Source organism: Colletotrichum lupini, chromosome 2 (genome assembly GCF_023278565.1).
Source record: "Colletotrichum lupini chromosome 2, complete sequence".
Classification (NCBI taxonomy): Eukaryota; Fungi; Ascomycota; class Sordariomycetes; order Glomerellales; family Glomerellaceae; genus Colletotrichum; species Colletotrichum lupini.
In genome coordinates, this window is record NC_064675.1 from 6,198,873 (window position 1) to 6,214,367 (window position 15,495).

The 15,495-nt window shown below is 54.2% G+C and overlaps 5 protein-coding genes across 5 annotated transcripts; all 5 read right to left on the bottom strand.

Moving 5' to 3' along the window:
- Positions 1-398: 398 nt before the first annotated feature.
- CLUP02_04193 (uncharacterized protein) lies at positions 399-1,652 on the bottom strand (the record flags this gene model as incomplete). The annotated part of the gene is made up of 1 exon (XM_049283209.1): positions 399-1,652. One exon carries the CDS (start codon positions 1,650-1,652, stop codon positions 399-401), a length of 1,254 nt encoding a protein of 417 aa, XP_049140352.1.
- Positions 1,653-3,601: 1,949 nt separating this feature from the next.
- Positions 3,602-6,000, bottom strand: CLUP02_04194 (uncharacterized protein; the record flags this gene model as incomplete). Its single annotated transcript, XM_049283210.1, has 5 exons — positions 3,602-3,814; positions 3,869-3,956; positions 4,011-4,473; positions 4,523-5,006; positions 5,065-6,000. The coding sequence occupies 5 exons, from the start codon at positions 5,998-6,000 to the stop codon at positions 3,602-3,604; spliced, it is 2,184 nt and encodes a 727-aa protein (XP_049140353.1).
- Positions 6,001-6,301: 301 nt separating this feature from the next.
- CLUP02_04195 (uncharacterized protein) lies at positions 6,302-6,691 on the bottom strand (the record flags this gene model as incomplete). The annotated part of the gene is made up of 1 exon (XM_049283211.1): positions 6,302-6,691. A coding segment is annotated over one exon (390 nt), but the record flags the coding sequence as incomplete, so codon positions are not given.
- A 3,797-nt stretch (positions 6,692-10,488) lies between these two features.
- Positions 10,489-11,115, bottom strand: CLUP02_04196 (uncharacterized protein; the record flags this gene model as incomplete). The annotated part of the gene is made up of 1 exon (XM_049283212.1): positions 10,489-11,115. The coding sequence occupies one exon, from the start codon at positions 11,113-11,115 to the stop codon at positions 10,489-10,491; it is 627 nt and encodes a 208-aa protein (XP_049140355.1).
- A 2,763-nt stretch (positions 11,116-13,878) lies between these two features.
- Positions 13,879-15,306, bottom strand: CLUP02_04197 (tricarboxylate carrier; the record flags this gene model as incomplete). Its single annotated transcript, XM_049283213.1, has 4 exons — positions 13,879-14,589; positions 14,656-14,750; positions 14,888-15,021; positions 15,203-15,306. 4 exons carry the CDS (start codon positions 15,304-15,306, stop codon positions 13,879-13,881), a joined length of 1,044 nt encoding a protein of 347 aa, XP_049140356.1.
- Positions 15,307-15,495: the final 189 nt, after the last annotated feature.

Sequence of the window (15,495 nt, forward strand, 5' to 3'; positions counted from 1 at the left end):
CCCCCAGTAAATGATTGCTATGGGCACAGCCGTGGACATTGGGATTCCCTTCTCGGACAGGAAGTGGTCACGAAGAGGAGAGAGAGAGAAGTGGAGGAGGAAAGGAATGCCCCAAAATGTGCAAGGGCCGGTCTTGTTTTGCTTTTTCTTTTCTTTCTCTTTCTTTTGTGTTTCCTACCCTTAATACTGCAACGGTAGATAGCTCACTCAATCTTGTTCATCAAATCATGTGCCTACTCTCCCAAGTGCGTGATGTTCGTGCCTTGCTTTAGGTTGGCAACCATACCTTGAACGAGCCGTGTACTGAGTTTTCAACTATTCTTGAAAATGAGACTCCATTGAACATACCATGTTTGTAGCAAGTCTACAAACTAAAACGCCTACCTACCTTGACCCCATCAACACCGTCGGAAATTAGCCAAACTATACGAATCATCCGGATAAATCGTCGACGCCTCACTCAAAGGCGGCCGTCCCCCCACCGTCGCGACGCTGCGCCAATCGTCATCGTCATCGCCACGCGACATATCTCGCACAGGTCGCTCACGAGACGACGGAGCCCAAGTACCATCTTGCGTAGAGCCCGCCGTCGGTGTTCTCAAGCCATTCTCGTATTGGTCTGATCCGGCCTCCGACGCAGCAGCACGAGAGTCAACATGATCCTTGAAACTCGGTCGGCCGATACGTCCCATCTCCTCTAGGCGAGCTACCCTCTCTTCCTCGGCTAGATACCATGCTGCTTCAGCGGGGGACATCTCGAACCCGCGAGGGGGAGTAAATTTCGAATCTGTGGCGCGGCGGCGGTCCTGTGTCACGATATTGTCATTCTGAGGCGAGGGGGAGGAAGTACTTACGAGCCCGCCCGGACGGGGTCCACGGGGTCCACGGGGTCTACGGGCGGAGGACGAGCGAGACGTGACGTCGGGCCAGGCCGTGACGATGGAGGCGAGCGATTCGGTCGTCGGGTGAGGCCGGGCCGGCTCGCTGTTCGAGTACACGCTGGCGTCCGTATACGACGAGCTGCTCGGCGCTGCGGTGCCGTACCCACGGAACGGCGGTGGGAGGGTAGCGGCGGGAGGCGTGGTAGGTCGAGGAGTGCGCGGCTCGGAGTCCGTGGAGTCTACGTGTCGGAACCGATCACGCCGTCGGGCATCGTCTTGAATCATCGAGGGGGGGAAATCAGATGCGCGTAAACGCTGTTCACTCCTAGCGGGACTATTAGCAACAGCGTCATCCCAAAGAGCCCCTTGTTCTTTCCGATCCACCTCTTTTCCCGTGCCAAAGTCTCGACGGAAGTGGGCATCGGGTTGAGCCGCCGAGCCGCCAAAGGCCGGGTGGAGGGATGAACGGTCGAAAGCACGCTCGTTTCCGTTCCGGCGGGCCAGCCGTTCGTAATAGTCCCCAACCGCATCTTGCCACGGCCGATTCTCATCGTCGGGGTTTTCATCATCTGGGTCAACAAATGGGTCCTCGCTCAGTGTCGTGGAAGGTCGTCCACTCGCGGTCGATTGCTCGCCCGGAATTGAGCGCGGAGTATCGCGTCCGGATGTCTTCCTGGTACCACTGCTGGCATTCTCTGACCCCCTGGCTTGCTTTTGGTGCACTTTTGCTTCGCGTCTCTGTTGTCGCGCTGCCTTGACATCTTTGAGCATAGCCCGAATTTCCTCGGCTAAGTTTGCGCTTCTTTTAAAGACTTCTCTTTGTGCAGCCTCAGGGAACTCGTTAATCCACGCGTCCACGATCCTTTGCAGGCATGGCGACGTTCTCTTCGTCCGGGCAATGAGATTAGCACGAAGGTCGCCAAGGAAAGAGGGACGAGATCCGAGTGCTGACAAGATGCACGCCTCACAATGTGAATTTACATGGCTTAGCACTTTCGGCTGGCGACCATAGAGGAGTTCAAAGTTGTACGTGTCCATCCACAAGGCCTGGATACCATCCAGACGACGAACGAATTCTTGTATCAAGGGTGTAAATTCCGGACCTCTGTCGCGTTGTCGATCATGTCGCAAGCTGGCCGTTTCCACTGTGATCTCTTTCAGAACCAGTGCAAAAAGGGCGTGAATTGTCCAAGGATTCAGGCCGCGATGGCTTGAGCAAAGGACTGCGGCCGGCGGTGTGAACGAAGGGTTATACTTCTCGCTGATCTTCATCAAACCGCGAGTAACAACGCTGACTACGTTGGTCTTGCTGCGTGGACGGAGACAAGCCGCGGGCAGTTGTTTCATCGTCTCCTCTTGCTCCCTCAGCCAACTTTTTGGGGGTTTCGCAATGCTGTGCTCCACCGGGAGATAAAGGTATCGAACCAACTTCTTCACCGATGCGTTTGTTAAATCGTGTACACTTTGGTACGGGCTGGACATGGTGATAAGTTGATGAGAAATTTTGAGTGAATCGTTAAAAGTTTCGGTATAGGTGTCACTAGTTTTGAGGCTGTTTGTTTTCGCTGACTGCGATCCAAGAGCTGCAACGGGCAGTCTTTCTATACTCGCTTACGATGGAATAGCCACATCATTACCGAACAATCTCGAAGTTGACAATGTCTTTGAACCATAACTTGCTTGACCAAGGACAACAAGCTATTTCTTTGGGTTCAAGCAACACAATGCAAAAGAAACAGGTAACTTTGGCGCGGGAGAGCAGTATTGGGCTGTGACAAACAAAGAGAGAGAGCATTGTCCAGCTTTGTCGAAATCTTCCTCAACTCTAAACCGCAGAACAAGTGCGGAGGCTCTCTTTTACGGGTGTTTGTCGCCGTCGTTCGTCAATCTGAGAGAGGCGGGCAAAATGACCCAGGCCGCGGCTGCGGTCACATTTGCATCGACATCGACCAATAAAGCCAGGGATAACAGAGGGCTGGGAATCATCGCCGCACTTGTAGTTGGTCACGTGTGGAGAAGTCCCCGGCGTTTGGTTTGATTTGTGGCGGCAACCACTGATTCGTGACTCGTGATTAGCGATGGAAACAGACGCATCGTTTGATCGAGCCTAAAATGAGTGGGCTGATGTAAGCGACGTGCTCAACAAAGTAGCTACTGTGCTAGGAACGACTCACAAGGCGGTTCTGCTAGACATAGTCTCGTTCCTGGATCCTGTGATGTTGAAACAGTCTACTCAAATCAGTTACGGTCTCCGAAAAAAAAAAGTTGAAAGCATCGATCAGCGGTCACTCCAGAAGACTGAAGAAGTGGTTGGCAAGCCGGGAAGGCTTGCGTCGGTCATGAGAATCGCTCTATTGAGCCTGGCGACAAGGCACGACATCTCTCTCATCGAAACGTCTCTACTAGCAACGCTGTCCAGGGCGTGGCTTGACCGTTCGTGCTACTCTCTCGTACTGCTGCGAGTTTGACCCTTATCCCGCGAAACACAACCCAAAAAACCCCCGCATGCCATCAAGCCTTTTGTTATTAAAGGGCAGAACATGGCTGACCTTTGATGAGGCCCATGTCGGAAAAAAATCAAGTCGCACGAGCGCCATGCCCTTCCAATTCCGTCGGCCCCCATCGTACAGACCAGATATCAAACGGCCCAACTCCCATATCATGCTCAGCTTTGTTCGTTATAGACGTAAGGGTTCGAAAACAGCTTCGTAGGCTGGGAATCATGCGTGGTATCGGTGATCCCCCTCCTGTCTCATTCGCTCTAGGCGGATCTTGGCCGCTTCCGTACCATCGTCCGGTGTCGCTGGTTCCTTGAACCAAGGATGTTGCAATGCCTGCTTCGCTGTAATGCGATGCTGGGGATCGTAGACAAAGATCTTCCGAAGGAGGTCCAGGAAGTTCTTGAAGTAGGTTGAGTTCGATGGGATGATATCCTACAAATCGTTAGTGAGCCGTCTTTCAGGACTCTGTGAGCCTGTTTTGCCTACCTCCAATCGTCTCATAGCCTTGACGAATCTCTTGGAAGCTCGTGTTGTCTCGGGTGTAGGATAGTCAAGTTTCAAGCGCTTGAAGTACCTGCACTGTATCAGTATGCGTTGCCCTTGCTCAACAGGGCCATGAACCACTCACTTCGAGGCGGGGTTTCCACCACTTCTAGTAGCCATCTTGTTCACAGCTTGGACGAGGCTGGAGTCTATCCTTTGCCCAACGACCATTTCCATCATTGCGAGGTGCTCGAGGTTGTCGTGTGTTTGGAAAAGGGCATCGCCGGTGAAGAACTCGACTAATATGCATCCTATGCTCCAGATGTCGCAGGGAAATGACCACCCAAGTCCCAAAATGATTTCTGGCGCTCGGTAATGACGGGTACTGACGACGGAGCTGTGGTATTCGTCTTGGAAAGTGGCACTGCCGAAATCAATCAAGCGAATTTCCGTGTCGAGCAGTACTCTGCGCTGATTCGCCTGCCGGTTGACGGTTGTAGAAGAGGAGGGTATCTTTCGGTTGTAGGTGAAGGTCTGGTAGGCGCTGTCGCACAAAAGAATGTTCTCAGGCTTCAGATCAGTGTGGATGAGGTTGAGATCGTGCAAGACTGCAGTCTGTTAGCGAAGGACTTATTGCAGAGCTTATGGCAGACTTACAGGCAACGCTGGTGAAGAGCTGTCGAGCAAAGCTCTGAATCTGGCTGTTGGGGAAGGGGACGAAACTGTTGCTCTTGAGGAAATCAAAAACGCTTTGGCCAAGAAGGTCCATGACGATGCAAATGTGGCCGCGGTAGTCGAAACAGTCCCTGAGGTGGATACAGCGATTGCGGTTTTCGTCATCGTTGGCCTTGAGTGTTGCGAGAACTCGGAGTTCTATTCGCGAGGCATCTCGGTATTTTTGGACAGACCGAATAATTTTGATGGCCACCGACTTGTTTCTCTTACGGTCTCGAGCCTGGACGACTTTGCCAAACGTCCCTTGCCCGAGTAGCTTCACCATCTGGTCTGCATTGAAGGTTAGTCCCTGGTGGTTCATCAGATTGAGTGTGTTCAACATACACTTATCCGTAAGGTCGGCGTCAGGAACGACAATGTAGTGTCCATCATCATCGTCGACTTTGGCATTCTTGTTGTAACCCTGCTGGGAGAACATTAGCAAATGGATGAAAATCGTCTTACGACGAGACGATGATACTCACATCCTGAACCAACCGAACGTGAACGTCGGGTGCTTTCTTGGGAGGGTAAGGAGGCGGCTTGTAGGTAAGGAATGGATCGCCGAGGCCCTCGACCTCTCTCTTCTTTGCCTCTTGAGCAATCTGTTGACGGGTTCTCTTACGCTTCTGACCAGGTTGAGCATCGTAGTACTCGTGTCCATTTGAAGAGAGGGACGTGGCAGCGGTGGTGTGGATGGCGGAGTTTGTAGTGCGGTCGGTTGATATAGTCGATCCGCTGGGGGTGCCGTTGTGATGAGGAGTGGTAGTGTGAGAACCGGCGTACTTGTTGTGATAGACGGGATCGTAGTGCTGAGGCTCGTCGTCTCTTTTCCTCTTCTTGGGAACAGGTCGGCTGCTGGCACCATTTGTGGTGGCGCCGTTCACGGTGCCGTTACCATTGGAGACGACCCTTACGCCGTTGCCGACGGCTTTGCCCTGCTCTGGCTCTGGGGTATCATCGATGACGATGATTTCCTTGGGCAGGCCATTCTTATAAAATTTGTTCCAGTCAGGCTCCTTTGATCGTCTTCGCTTGCGAGCGGACTGAGAGGACTGGGAGAGTGAGCTGGTGGCAGGCATGGTGGAGTTGGTGGTGAGCGAGTAGTTCGCGTCGGGACTCGAGACGTCGTGAATGGTCCTCGAACTGGCTGACGAGGCTGAAGGGCCTAGGCCATTTGGGCCGGCGTGACTCGCAGTAGAGGTTGCAGAATAGGCGATGCTCGACGAGTTGGCGTATGCGGGAGGCAATCTCGTCGTTGCTGTGGATGAGGAAGTTGAGAGGATTGGGTTGGCTGGCTGTCGGTACGAAGAGCCGGTAGCAGTAGAGGCCTGGTACGGCTGATGTGAGTAGGGATAATGGGGATGATGGTAATGCGAATGAGGAGGCAATGTCGCTGTGGCCGTTGTGGGAGTCGACATGATTTTCCTCTTGTCTTGCCGGTGCCGAGAGAATCACCTTTGGAGACAGAGAAGAAGGGCGAGGGCGGAGGGTGAGGGCGAGGAAGGAAGGTTCGATGATGGAGGGAAGGCGGAAGGTGGTTTCGCAGGCTTTCGCTGTGCCGGTGTGCTGGGCGCTGAGCGCTGAGGTGGGTGCTGGTAGTGCTGCTGGGTACGTAGTGCTGTCTGTACTGTACTGAGTACGTGCCCGGCTGTACTTTGGTTTTGGGGGGGAGATGATGGAGGGTGGAGGGTTCCCAAATCCAAACAGTGGAGTTCGGGGTTAGTCCCAAGGTCGATCCAGCCCTGAGAAGGAGGATAGAGGGAGCGTGAAAAAGGAGGGAGTGAGCGAGGGAAAGAAGAGTGCAAGCCCAGTGTTATCGGCTTTCAGCGTTCCCTCAGCAAAGAGTGTGCGCTGTGTGCTGTGTGCGGCCCTTGGATCTGGTTGCCGGAGCCAGTGGTGGACCGGTGGTGGTGGTGTCTGGGAGTGGGCTGCAGATTGACGACGTGAGTGGGTAAGACCAGCTTTTGCGGTCTTTGCCTCTGGGCTCTGCCACGGGCGGCTTGTCGCTGCTGCGGTACGGATACCGCTAGCTAACCTTGGAGAGGGACCACAGGGTCTCCGGCCTAGATTTCCCGAGTCGTGCGCAAAGTGTGGCTGGTATGGGTACAGCGTACGAAATGGACGGGGGTCGTCGAGGATTCGTTTGATGACAGGACGGACGGTATGGGTATGGGAGGTACTGCGGCAGGCGTATGTGTGTACTGTGCTGTGCTGTGCGGTGCTGTATCCGTTGGGAGGGCCTCTTTGCTACATCGAAGAGGCTATGACGCGACGCGAGTTTCTTTGGTTCGGAAAGGATGAAGTTCTTGCCAGGAATGATGGAAGAAGAAAGAAAGTCGGAGGAAAATCAACAGCAGGAGCAGGGTTGACTGCTGATGATGATAACGATGGGGAAAGAGCTGGAAAAAAAAACAAGCCGCCGGTCGCTGTGCAGACTGCCAGAGTGCCCACGGTGGACGGGCTGGACGTTATGGTCCAAAAAAAGTGACGAAGTTCCGAGGGATGACCGGTCGCTTCACTCTGTTGGTCCGTGGGGAGCAGTTGGTGAGGTGAGCAAAGAAGTGGAGGGCCCTGACGGGAGGAGGCGACCAATTGTGGAGAATTGACGACCTGAGGGACGAGCACGGCAGGACAAGACAGGACGAGGGCGGCTTGGTGGTGGACACACTGTGACTTTGGGATTGCTGGACGCGGGCGATGAAGCCAAGGGGAATGAATGAACCTGATGAGTGAGGTAGGTGTGGGTGACGGGACTAACTGGGCGTATGGGCGTATGGGCGTGTACTTTGGTGACTTTGGTAGTGTGCGTGCAACCGAGTGCGCGTGGGAGCGGAAATGGAAGCAGCCAAAGTGGATGAGGACGACAGGCGGCGGAACACACGAGATGGGGAAGATGGAAGGTTACGTTGGTTAAGAACCTCCGATGTGGGATACTTGTTACTACGCTGTCCGACACACGCAGGCAGAAGTATCTTCAACCGTAGCCTGGCGGCTGGCCCGCGCATTTCGGCTACTTCTGGTCAGGTTAAGGTAGGTAAGTACCCAGCCATGGAAGGTGCCTGCCACGCAGTGAGACGAGAGACTGGTCGCCTTTCCATTTTCCTTTACTTTCCCGACTCTTTTCCTCGTTCACCTCGGGGAATGAAAAGCTAACAAGACGTATAGTCAAGAGGAGTTTCGCCCACGATTCCAACATAACGTAGTCTCCAGTTAAGCCCACTTCGAGCCAAGGCAGAAGGCGGCAAGACGGACAGGTTCCTGTCGCTTTCTCGCGCGTCGAGTCGAGTCGAGTGCAGCCCGGGACAATCAAGGGACCACGGAGTCCTGACAGGGTATAGAGGGAACCTAAGGCTGATGTGTACCAGGAAGCATCATAAATCAAGCCGGTCACTATTTGACAGAGCTGCGACTGTCGGGTATTTGGTCTCTCTACCAGAGTTCTGTTCGTCTCTACCGGGAAAAAAAAGTGCCAAACCTTGCTGCATCTCATGCCTCTGCCAAATGGCTCAAGAACATTCATGTCAGTTCCTTCTCCAGGCCTGAGGTGGGAATATCTACGGATATCTGTTACCCTTCGTGCCTTCCAGACTCCAGAGGTACAAGGTGTCCGCCTCAGCGCCTGTGTTCATACAGGTACCTTATATCGGAGGGAGTGGGAGAGTGGAGCCCGGGCGAAGCGCAGGATGGAGGTAGGTAAGGTACTTGGAGACTGTGCCCTGCCACGCCTGCTTGCGCGCCTCTGTCAGATGGCGCATGTACCTTAGCGTCGGATTGACTAAGGCAGGTACTTGACAACGACTGCAGACCAATGCCATGACGCAAGTATCTTATCGTGAACGCCCACTCAACATCATTCAAAACGTCCTTCTTGCTGCAGCGGAAGCAGTGCCGTGCAGTGCAGCACCGGATTTGTCCAACTTGATCCGACATGTGCCAGAGTCTTGATGCCGTCTTTGCGGCAGACTTTGAGGAACGAGAGCCTGGCGATGATGAGATTGGTTCAGAGATGAGGTGTCCGTACTCGCGATGATGTGGCAAGGCAGAAAACTAGGGTACTTTGATAGTGTTTCCATGTTGGGTACGGAATATTGTTCCTCATCAAGCGAGATAGGGCGTGTTCCAGGTTGTTAATCTGTGCCCGCGGGATCATCAACCGTAACGTAGCAAGCGACAGTGTTTTGAGCATATGGCTCCCCTCGGAAGGGAATCTCGGGCTTGGTGCTTCGATTCAGACAGGACGAGACGGAAGGTACTTCGGTTGGCTGCAACTTGCAGGTGCTTCCGTGCTTTTAGCCTCTCGCCTACTGTACATCCGGCAGGAACAAGGGGCTTGTCGCCGATGTGAGTGAGGTACAGGGCATTTCGGTCTTGACGCACACCATATTTCCAGGGCCCCGTACTTTATTTCGGGGGGGGGCTTTGGCTGTTCGACATTGCGAGTGGTTTCCGGCTTCTTTGTAGGTTTCATTTCTTCGTCTGCTTGAATCGTAAGTAAGTTCCTAAACCGAAGTGAGATGCCTTCAGTAAGCCCTAAGACAATTGCCATGTTGAAAACTCGAGATAGGTACGGGATAGGTACTAAGGTAGGTATGTGTCTTGGAGGGAAGAAAGGACGAATGCCCCGCCATTTCTGGTGAGGCAAGAACGAGAGCGGCAAGAGTAACCCCAAGTACTCCGTACACCTGCCCACCTAAGGTAGTTTACCGTAGGCAAGATAGAAACCAGCGATGACACTGTACCTACTGCGTAGAAGAACGGAAGGAGCCACGAAGGAAGGACGCTACTTCTCAAGCGGTGCTTCAATGGCGTGAATGGGACTGTCCGTCTGGCCGCATTCTAGCGTCTTTAGACTGTCATCGTCGTACGGAATATTGCTCCCACATTCTTGTCTGCCTACCTTACTTTACACAAAATGCAGTCTTGAATTCTTTATACGCCGCGCCGTTTTCTAACAAAGTCATTCTGTCGCCCTCTCTTCGATACAAGCGTAAATCGGCACGCACGCACCCAGCACACTTCTATGTATCCTTCTCTCTCTCTCTGTGTGTGTGTGTGTCTCTCTCTCTCTCTCTCTCTCCCCCTCCAAGCTCCAACCGGACGGCTCCCGCTGGCTCTTTCCTTTTCCAGACAGAAGACACACCACCGACAAGCCCTCGAGTCCCTCAACGACATCTTAACAACCGGGGTTGTGGCATGGGAGGAATTTTGCGGCACTCAAGACTCTGTCGATACTTAGTCTGAGGATCGATCTATCCGTCTTCACGACCAACTGCTTTCGTCGCTTGTTCTCTCCATTCTCATCCTCATGAGATTAACCAGCTATACGGCAACGGCCATGTATCGGTATCATCTCGAAATGCACGAATACAGCATTGTGCCCTTGTGGTTGTGCGCCCAAGGAACCCATGTCCGATGACTTCGCCCAAAGCTTGACTTGTCACGCTCGCAAAATCAAAGACACGCCAATCCAGTGGCCGCCGACATCTTCACGCTTCGTGCTTCACCCTTCTCGCTCCTCCTCTCACCCACTTTACGCACTTGGCGGGTGGCTCTGGAGTCCGCCCTCCACCCCAACTTTGCTGCCCGCCAATCTGCCTCCACGACAATCTTCCAGACGGGTTTAGCGTCCCGCCGGCCTGGGCAAGTCGCCTCTTTCAAAGTCACGTCGTTGCACAGCGAGTGATGGCCTGCCGCTGCCGCTGCCGCTCCGTCACTCTGTCACTCCATGACCGTATAGTCATGCCCAGCGTACCAGCCCATACTCTTTTCTCTCGCAGTTGCGTTGTACTCGATCGCTGCTTCTCATAGTAGCCTGGGATGGCCGCGACTGGACTGGACTGGATCGGCTTGGTCTGACCATCCAAACGGAGCGCACACACGCACACCTCAAAACCAGCCAGCCGCCTTCACGATGGATGGACAAACGAAAAGGTTGGATGAATGGAGCCAGTCCCCACCAACCAGCCCCAGCCCAGTGCTACTGCTCCACGGCGAGCAGGGCAAACCAGCGCGCAACGGCAGCCTGACATATCGGGGCTCCGTGCTGACAAGAAAGAGAGCCCTGCACAGTTTACTTTAATTCGAGGAAACGATGCCTGGTCATCATCACGCTGGTTTGCTCCGAAATTCCATGCCCTTTGGCTGCTGCAATACGTCAGAAGGATCCAATACTGCAGACCGGATGAGTCCCCTAAATGGATCCTGGTACTGCCTTTAAACTTCACCTCGTCTCGCCATGATCGATTGTTCTGGTACTTCTGATCGCCTCCTCGTCCGCAGCTACAACCACTCTGATTGTTCTTCCTTCTTGAATATTGCATCACCTTATGGCATGGCACCGGAAACTTCAGCAACCTAGTTAGCGCCGCCGGCTGGCGGTTGGCGGCGTTGAGCATCAGTCCAAACACGGCGCAAAAGCATGATCCACACATTCCACGCAGTCGTCCAAGATCTGATCGCGCTGAAAAAGCTAATGGAAACAATGATCCGTACCAAGATGCACAGTGAAGGAAAGACAACAAACGCTTCAGCATGGAGCCACGGAAATGGAAGCGTTTGACCAACTTATTCAGCCAGCCAGCACTGGCCGCCTTTTTTGGCTTGACATCCCTATGGATACCGCTGCTTTTGATCTGATCCCACCGTCTCCTCTATGGCAACCCAGCAGTGCACACTGGCAGCGCAATCACCGGCGAATCTCTAAGCACTTCTTAGTGTCCACATCCCTGCTTCCCGTCCAAAGGTGCGCCAATGGGGTTTTCGAGGAGCAACACCTTCTCTCGCCATCGACCAACCATGGGTGTAGTTTACAACTGGGTGGGGAGAGCAGGCAAAGGGTCGCAGCCATCGCGACGCTTGTGAGGAGGCTCGGAGGCAGTGAGGAATACCCGACTTGAGCGTAGAGAGGCAGGAGGCTTGTGAACGTCTTCCTCGAGATTTATTGGGAGACCAGGTTATCTATCAGCACAGAGAAGGGCAGGGCGGAGCGGAGAGAGGGAAATCTGTGCTGTCACCGGCCCCTCTCCCCGACCAACATCATGCCTGCATACGCAACTGCACCTCAAGAGTCAAGGCTCACGCAGCTCCATTATACTCCAGTGGTCACAGGTTTGTCGTTCTTCGCCACACTGCAGAATTTCCAAATGGAAAATGTAGAGCTGGACTCGACATTCACGATCTACGTCACACGTTTGTTAACTGTTGTCAAAACCAAAATTCGATGGCTTCGAGAGACCTTTGAGAAGAAACCGGCACACCGTCGCAACGACCTCCGCGCGTGTCTTCGCGGTGTGCCTGTCCGGTACGTGGCGTAAAGTGCCTGCATGACTCCAGGATACTGAGCCCGTGGCAACCGAGACTAGACAAGCATAAGCCCAGAAGGTGTGCCTCGCCGCGAAACATTGGTGATGAGAGGCCCAGGACAAGCAGCCTATATTTCCCCCTCATTAAGATCAATCATCGTTTTGATGGGGGGTTGTCCGACCGTCCTGTCAAAACAAGCGATGCTGGGTGACGGTCCAATCGTGCCAGCATGAGCAGAGAAGCATTCGCACCCGACCTGAATAGCAAATTGGGACTTTTCTCTCGGTCTCGACGCTCTCAAACCATGCATTATCCCAGGTAGATCGTGCTGCTGCCACCTGCCACCACTGACGGCCGAAAAGTTTCAGTTCCTTGAACGCAAACATGCCGTCGAGCCGCTGTGCTTTCTTCTTCCTTCTTCTCAGAGCCCGCGACCCGTGCTTGCGTCGCAAGTACGCTCGTCTCCCCCCCTCTAGCATGCACCTAATCGGGGGACGAAATGTCACCCAGAGCTACAGATGGCTTTCGTAGCGGGCTCGCGAAGGAAACATGAATTGCAATATAATAGGACAGCTTTGATAAAACCATGAACTCTCGCACTATCCTCAACATTTTGTCTCATCGTAAAATAGATGAGGAGCTATACTGGAGAGGTGTCGGATAAATAGCGCTGGGGACCTGATCGTCTGAGGCCAGAAAACAGACTGAGGTAACTCGGACACAGAGGTTGTTGATATGCTGATCCACGCCTGCTTCCAGCATGAGGGTATTTCCATGACTCCCAGACCTCTGGCCCTTATCAAACTACCTATGAAAGAAACAATTGTAGAAGCCATCAGAAGTCTGACATGTGCCGCTCTCGATGGACTATAATTAACGGGACTGAACTGTCTTGGTTTTGTCTACGCGGAGCCTGAGCCAGCCTCGATAAGATGGTAGGTAAGTACCTAAGCAACCCCGCTGACCCCGTCCGTCATCCCACCGCCCTTCCTTTTTGGTCCCCCGTTGATGGCGATTCCGAGGCCAAGTTCGTAATTTGTCCCGTTCTCGAAATGTCGAGGCGGTGGTGGTGTCGTCGTGCCTGTCAAGGCACACACGCTCACAAGTACACAAGTGCAGAAGCACATAAGCGGCGTGGTCTAGAATACGGTGTTAAAGCCGGTGGGTTTGGCTAGCTGCTTGTCGTCACGGTTGCATAACGTTTTTCCGTCTTTACGCAGAGCATATGTTGTGGTGGTGGGGATTGTCGACCGGTGCGATGCCTTGCTCACACTTATATGCCGCCTCGCATGCTGTCCATGTTTTATCACGATTTTGTTCCGACATTTGGCTAATGCGGGTTGATTTGAATATCACCAAGGCTTCCCGTGACGTATCTGAAGTTCTTGTTTCGATTGCGGACAATTGTGTCCATCTGGCTACAATAAAGTCCTACGCGTTCCTCCCTGAATGTGCATCTGGACACAGATTGCCGTAGGCTATGCATGTAAACCATCAGCCAGTTGATGCCCATTATACCATGCGCCACGGCTCAAAGAATTCTGGACGGGGGAGATAACCGTGGTGTTTGCCAAGAATGTCTTTGTAGCTGCGTGAAACACTTTCAACGTCCGATCTGATACCGGGTTCTCTATCCCATATTACGCTCGTCAGGGGGGTGGTTGGACGGAGGAGACATTGCCCTCCTTTTTCTTTGAGTCTTTGCCCCCAGACTGACGGATGCGATTGCGACAGATATGCCAGGGCAGATGGACGGTATCATGGGGTAATGTAATAGGCAGGAAAGACTGCTTCGGCAAGACTTGCCTTTGCCTGTATCGCGTAGACAGTGAGAAACATCCGCGTTTCGTGACGTTCCCGTCTGCCCACCGCTCATGCTTTGAATTTCTTCCTGCGCTCAATGGGAACTTCGCTTTGGGGTGCCTTTTACGTTCCAGCTTCCAGCGTTGGTATGACAGCGAACGAACGGTGCAAGAGAGAGTATAGAGAGATATCTAGATACCCCTGTTAAACACAACGAGACCGCCCTCGCCGCCGCGTCCGTGGAACTCGGGCTCGAGCTTGTCCGCGCTGATGCTCTGTCGCTGGGGGAACACGGCGAGGGCGAGCGGGAGGACGGCGTAGCTGGTCACGAGGATGAGGCCGAGGTTGACGGGCACGGTGAGGCGGGGCCGCTGCTTGAGCCACTGCTGGGCCTGCAGGCGGACGAGGACGAGAGGGGGGATGACCATGATGGGCGTGGAGTTGAAGACGCGGGAGCAGGCCGTCTCGCCGACGGCGATCTGGGCCGCCTTTTTGCTGCGGCCGAGGGATTGGGGTTGTTGGCTGGTGGCAGCGGCGCCTTCGACAGCCTGTTGCTCCTTGGTCTCGGCGGCCTGCGTCTTCTCCGCGACGACGGGGAAGACGTCGATGCCCTTGCGCATCTCCTCGCCGCGCATGAGGAGGACGTTGAGGAAGCCGGCCGAGGCGACGGCGGCGAAGGGGACGAGGCGGGTGAGCGTCGTGCGGGTCGCGGGGGTGAGGTTCTTGAGCCGGGGCACGAGCTTGTTGAGGCCGACGGCTACACCGCAGGAGACGGAGACGGCCATTGCGTAGGACTCGCCGAGCTTGCGCCAGGATAAGGGGGAGGACTTGTTCGCGTTTGCCGAGTTGATGGCTACGTTGAGGGACTGGTTCACGACTTGCCATGCGATTGTGCCTGCTGTCTGTTTGTGCAACTTGTGTTAGGACTGCAACTGTCCTTCCTGCTTCTACTCGGGGTTTCAACTCACGCCGAGACCGGGCTGAAGCATTCCAGCTGTGACGACCAAGTTGGTCAGGACGAAGGCGGACATGCGGAAGGGGAGGAAGACGGGCTCGGCGGTGTCTACACGGGGTGAGGGGCGCGAGTGCGCCGCGTGTTAGTCACCGGGGTACCGGACAGAAAAGGAAGAAGCAAACAAGCAACGAGCCCTTTGTCGCAAAGAGGCAGTGTGTGTTTTTGTTCTTATGGGCTCGTCGCACCTGGGTGGAGGGTCGAGTCGACGACCTTTTTGGCCTGCCAGAGCTCGGGGGTCATTGTCGGGATCTTGCCCTGCTTGTAGTCGGTGAGGAGGGACTTTGCTTGCTCGAGACCGGTGCTGCCGACGAGGAGGGTGCTGTTGGTTGGGGAGACATGTCAGTAGATTGTCTTGGTTCTATGGTGGTAGAAGCATTGATGAGGCCAGAGGAGGAAGGCATGTATGGTGGTGGTGGTGGTATTGGGACAAACGCGCGCAAGGAGTCATGATCGTGACGATGCGATGCGATGCGCGACTGGGAGTGGGGGTATGGACGTACCTTGGATCGGTGAGGCCCAGGTTGTGCCGCACGCGGCCCATGTATGTGCTGAGATCATACTGCGAGGCGGGCAGCTCGCGGCTGCCGGGGAGTGAGGCCGACATATCGGGCGTGAGGTTCGAGGTGTGTTTTGGTGGTGAAGCAATTTGAGAAGCAACGGGGATCGTCGCGAAGCTTTCTTTGTCTGTCTCCCGCAATTGAGAGCTCTCTTCGAGGGTAAATATGTCCCAAAGTGCACAAGTGAGGGGTAAATCGAATGCAATGCAATGCCACGCGACCAAAGAAGGCGGGAG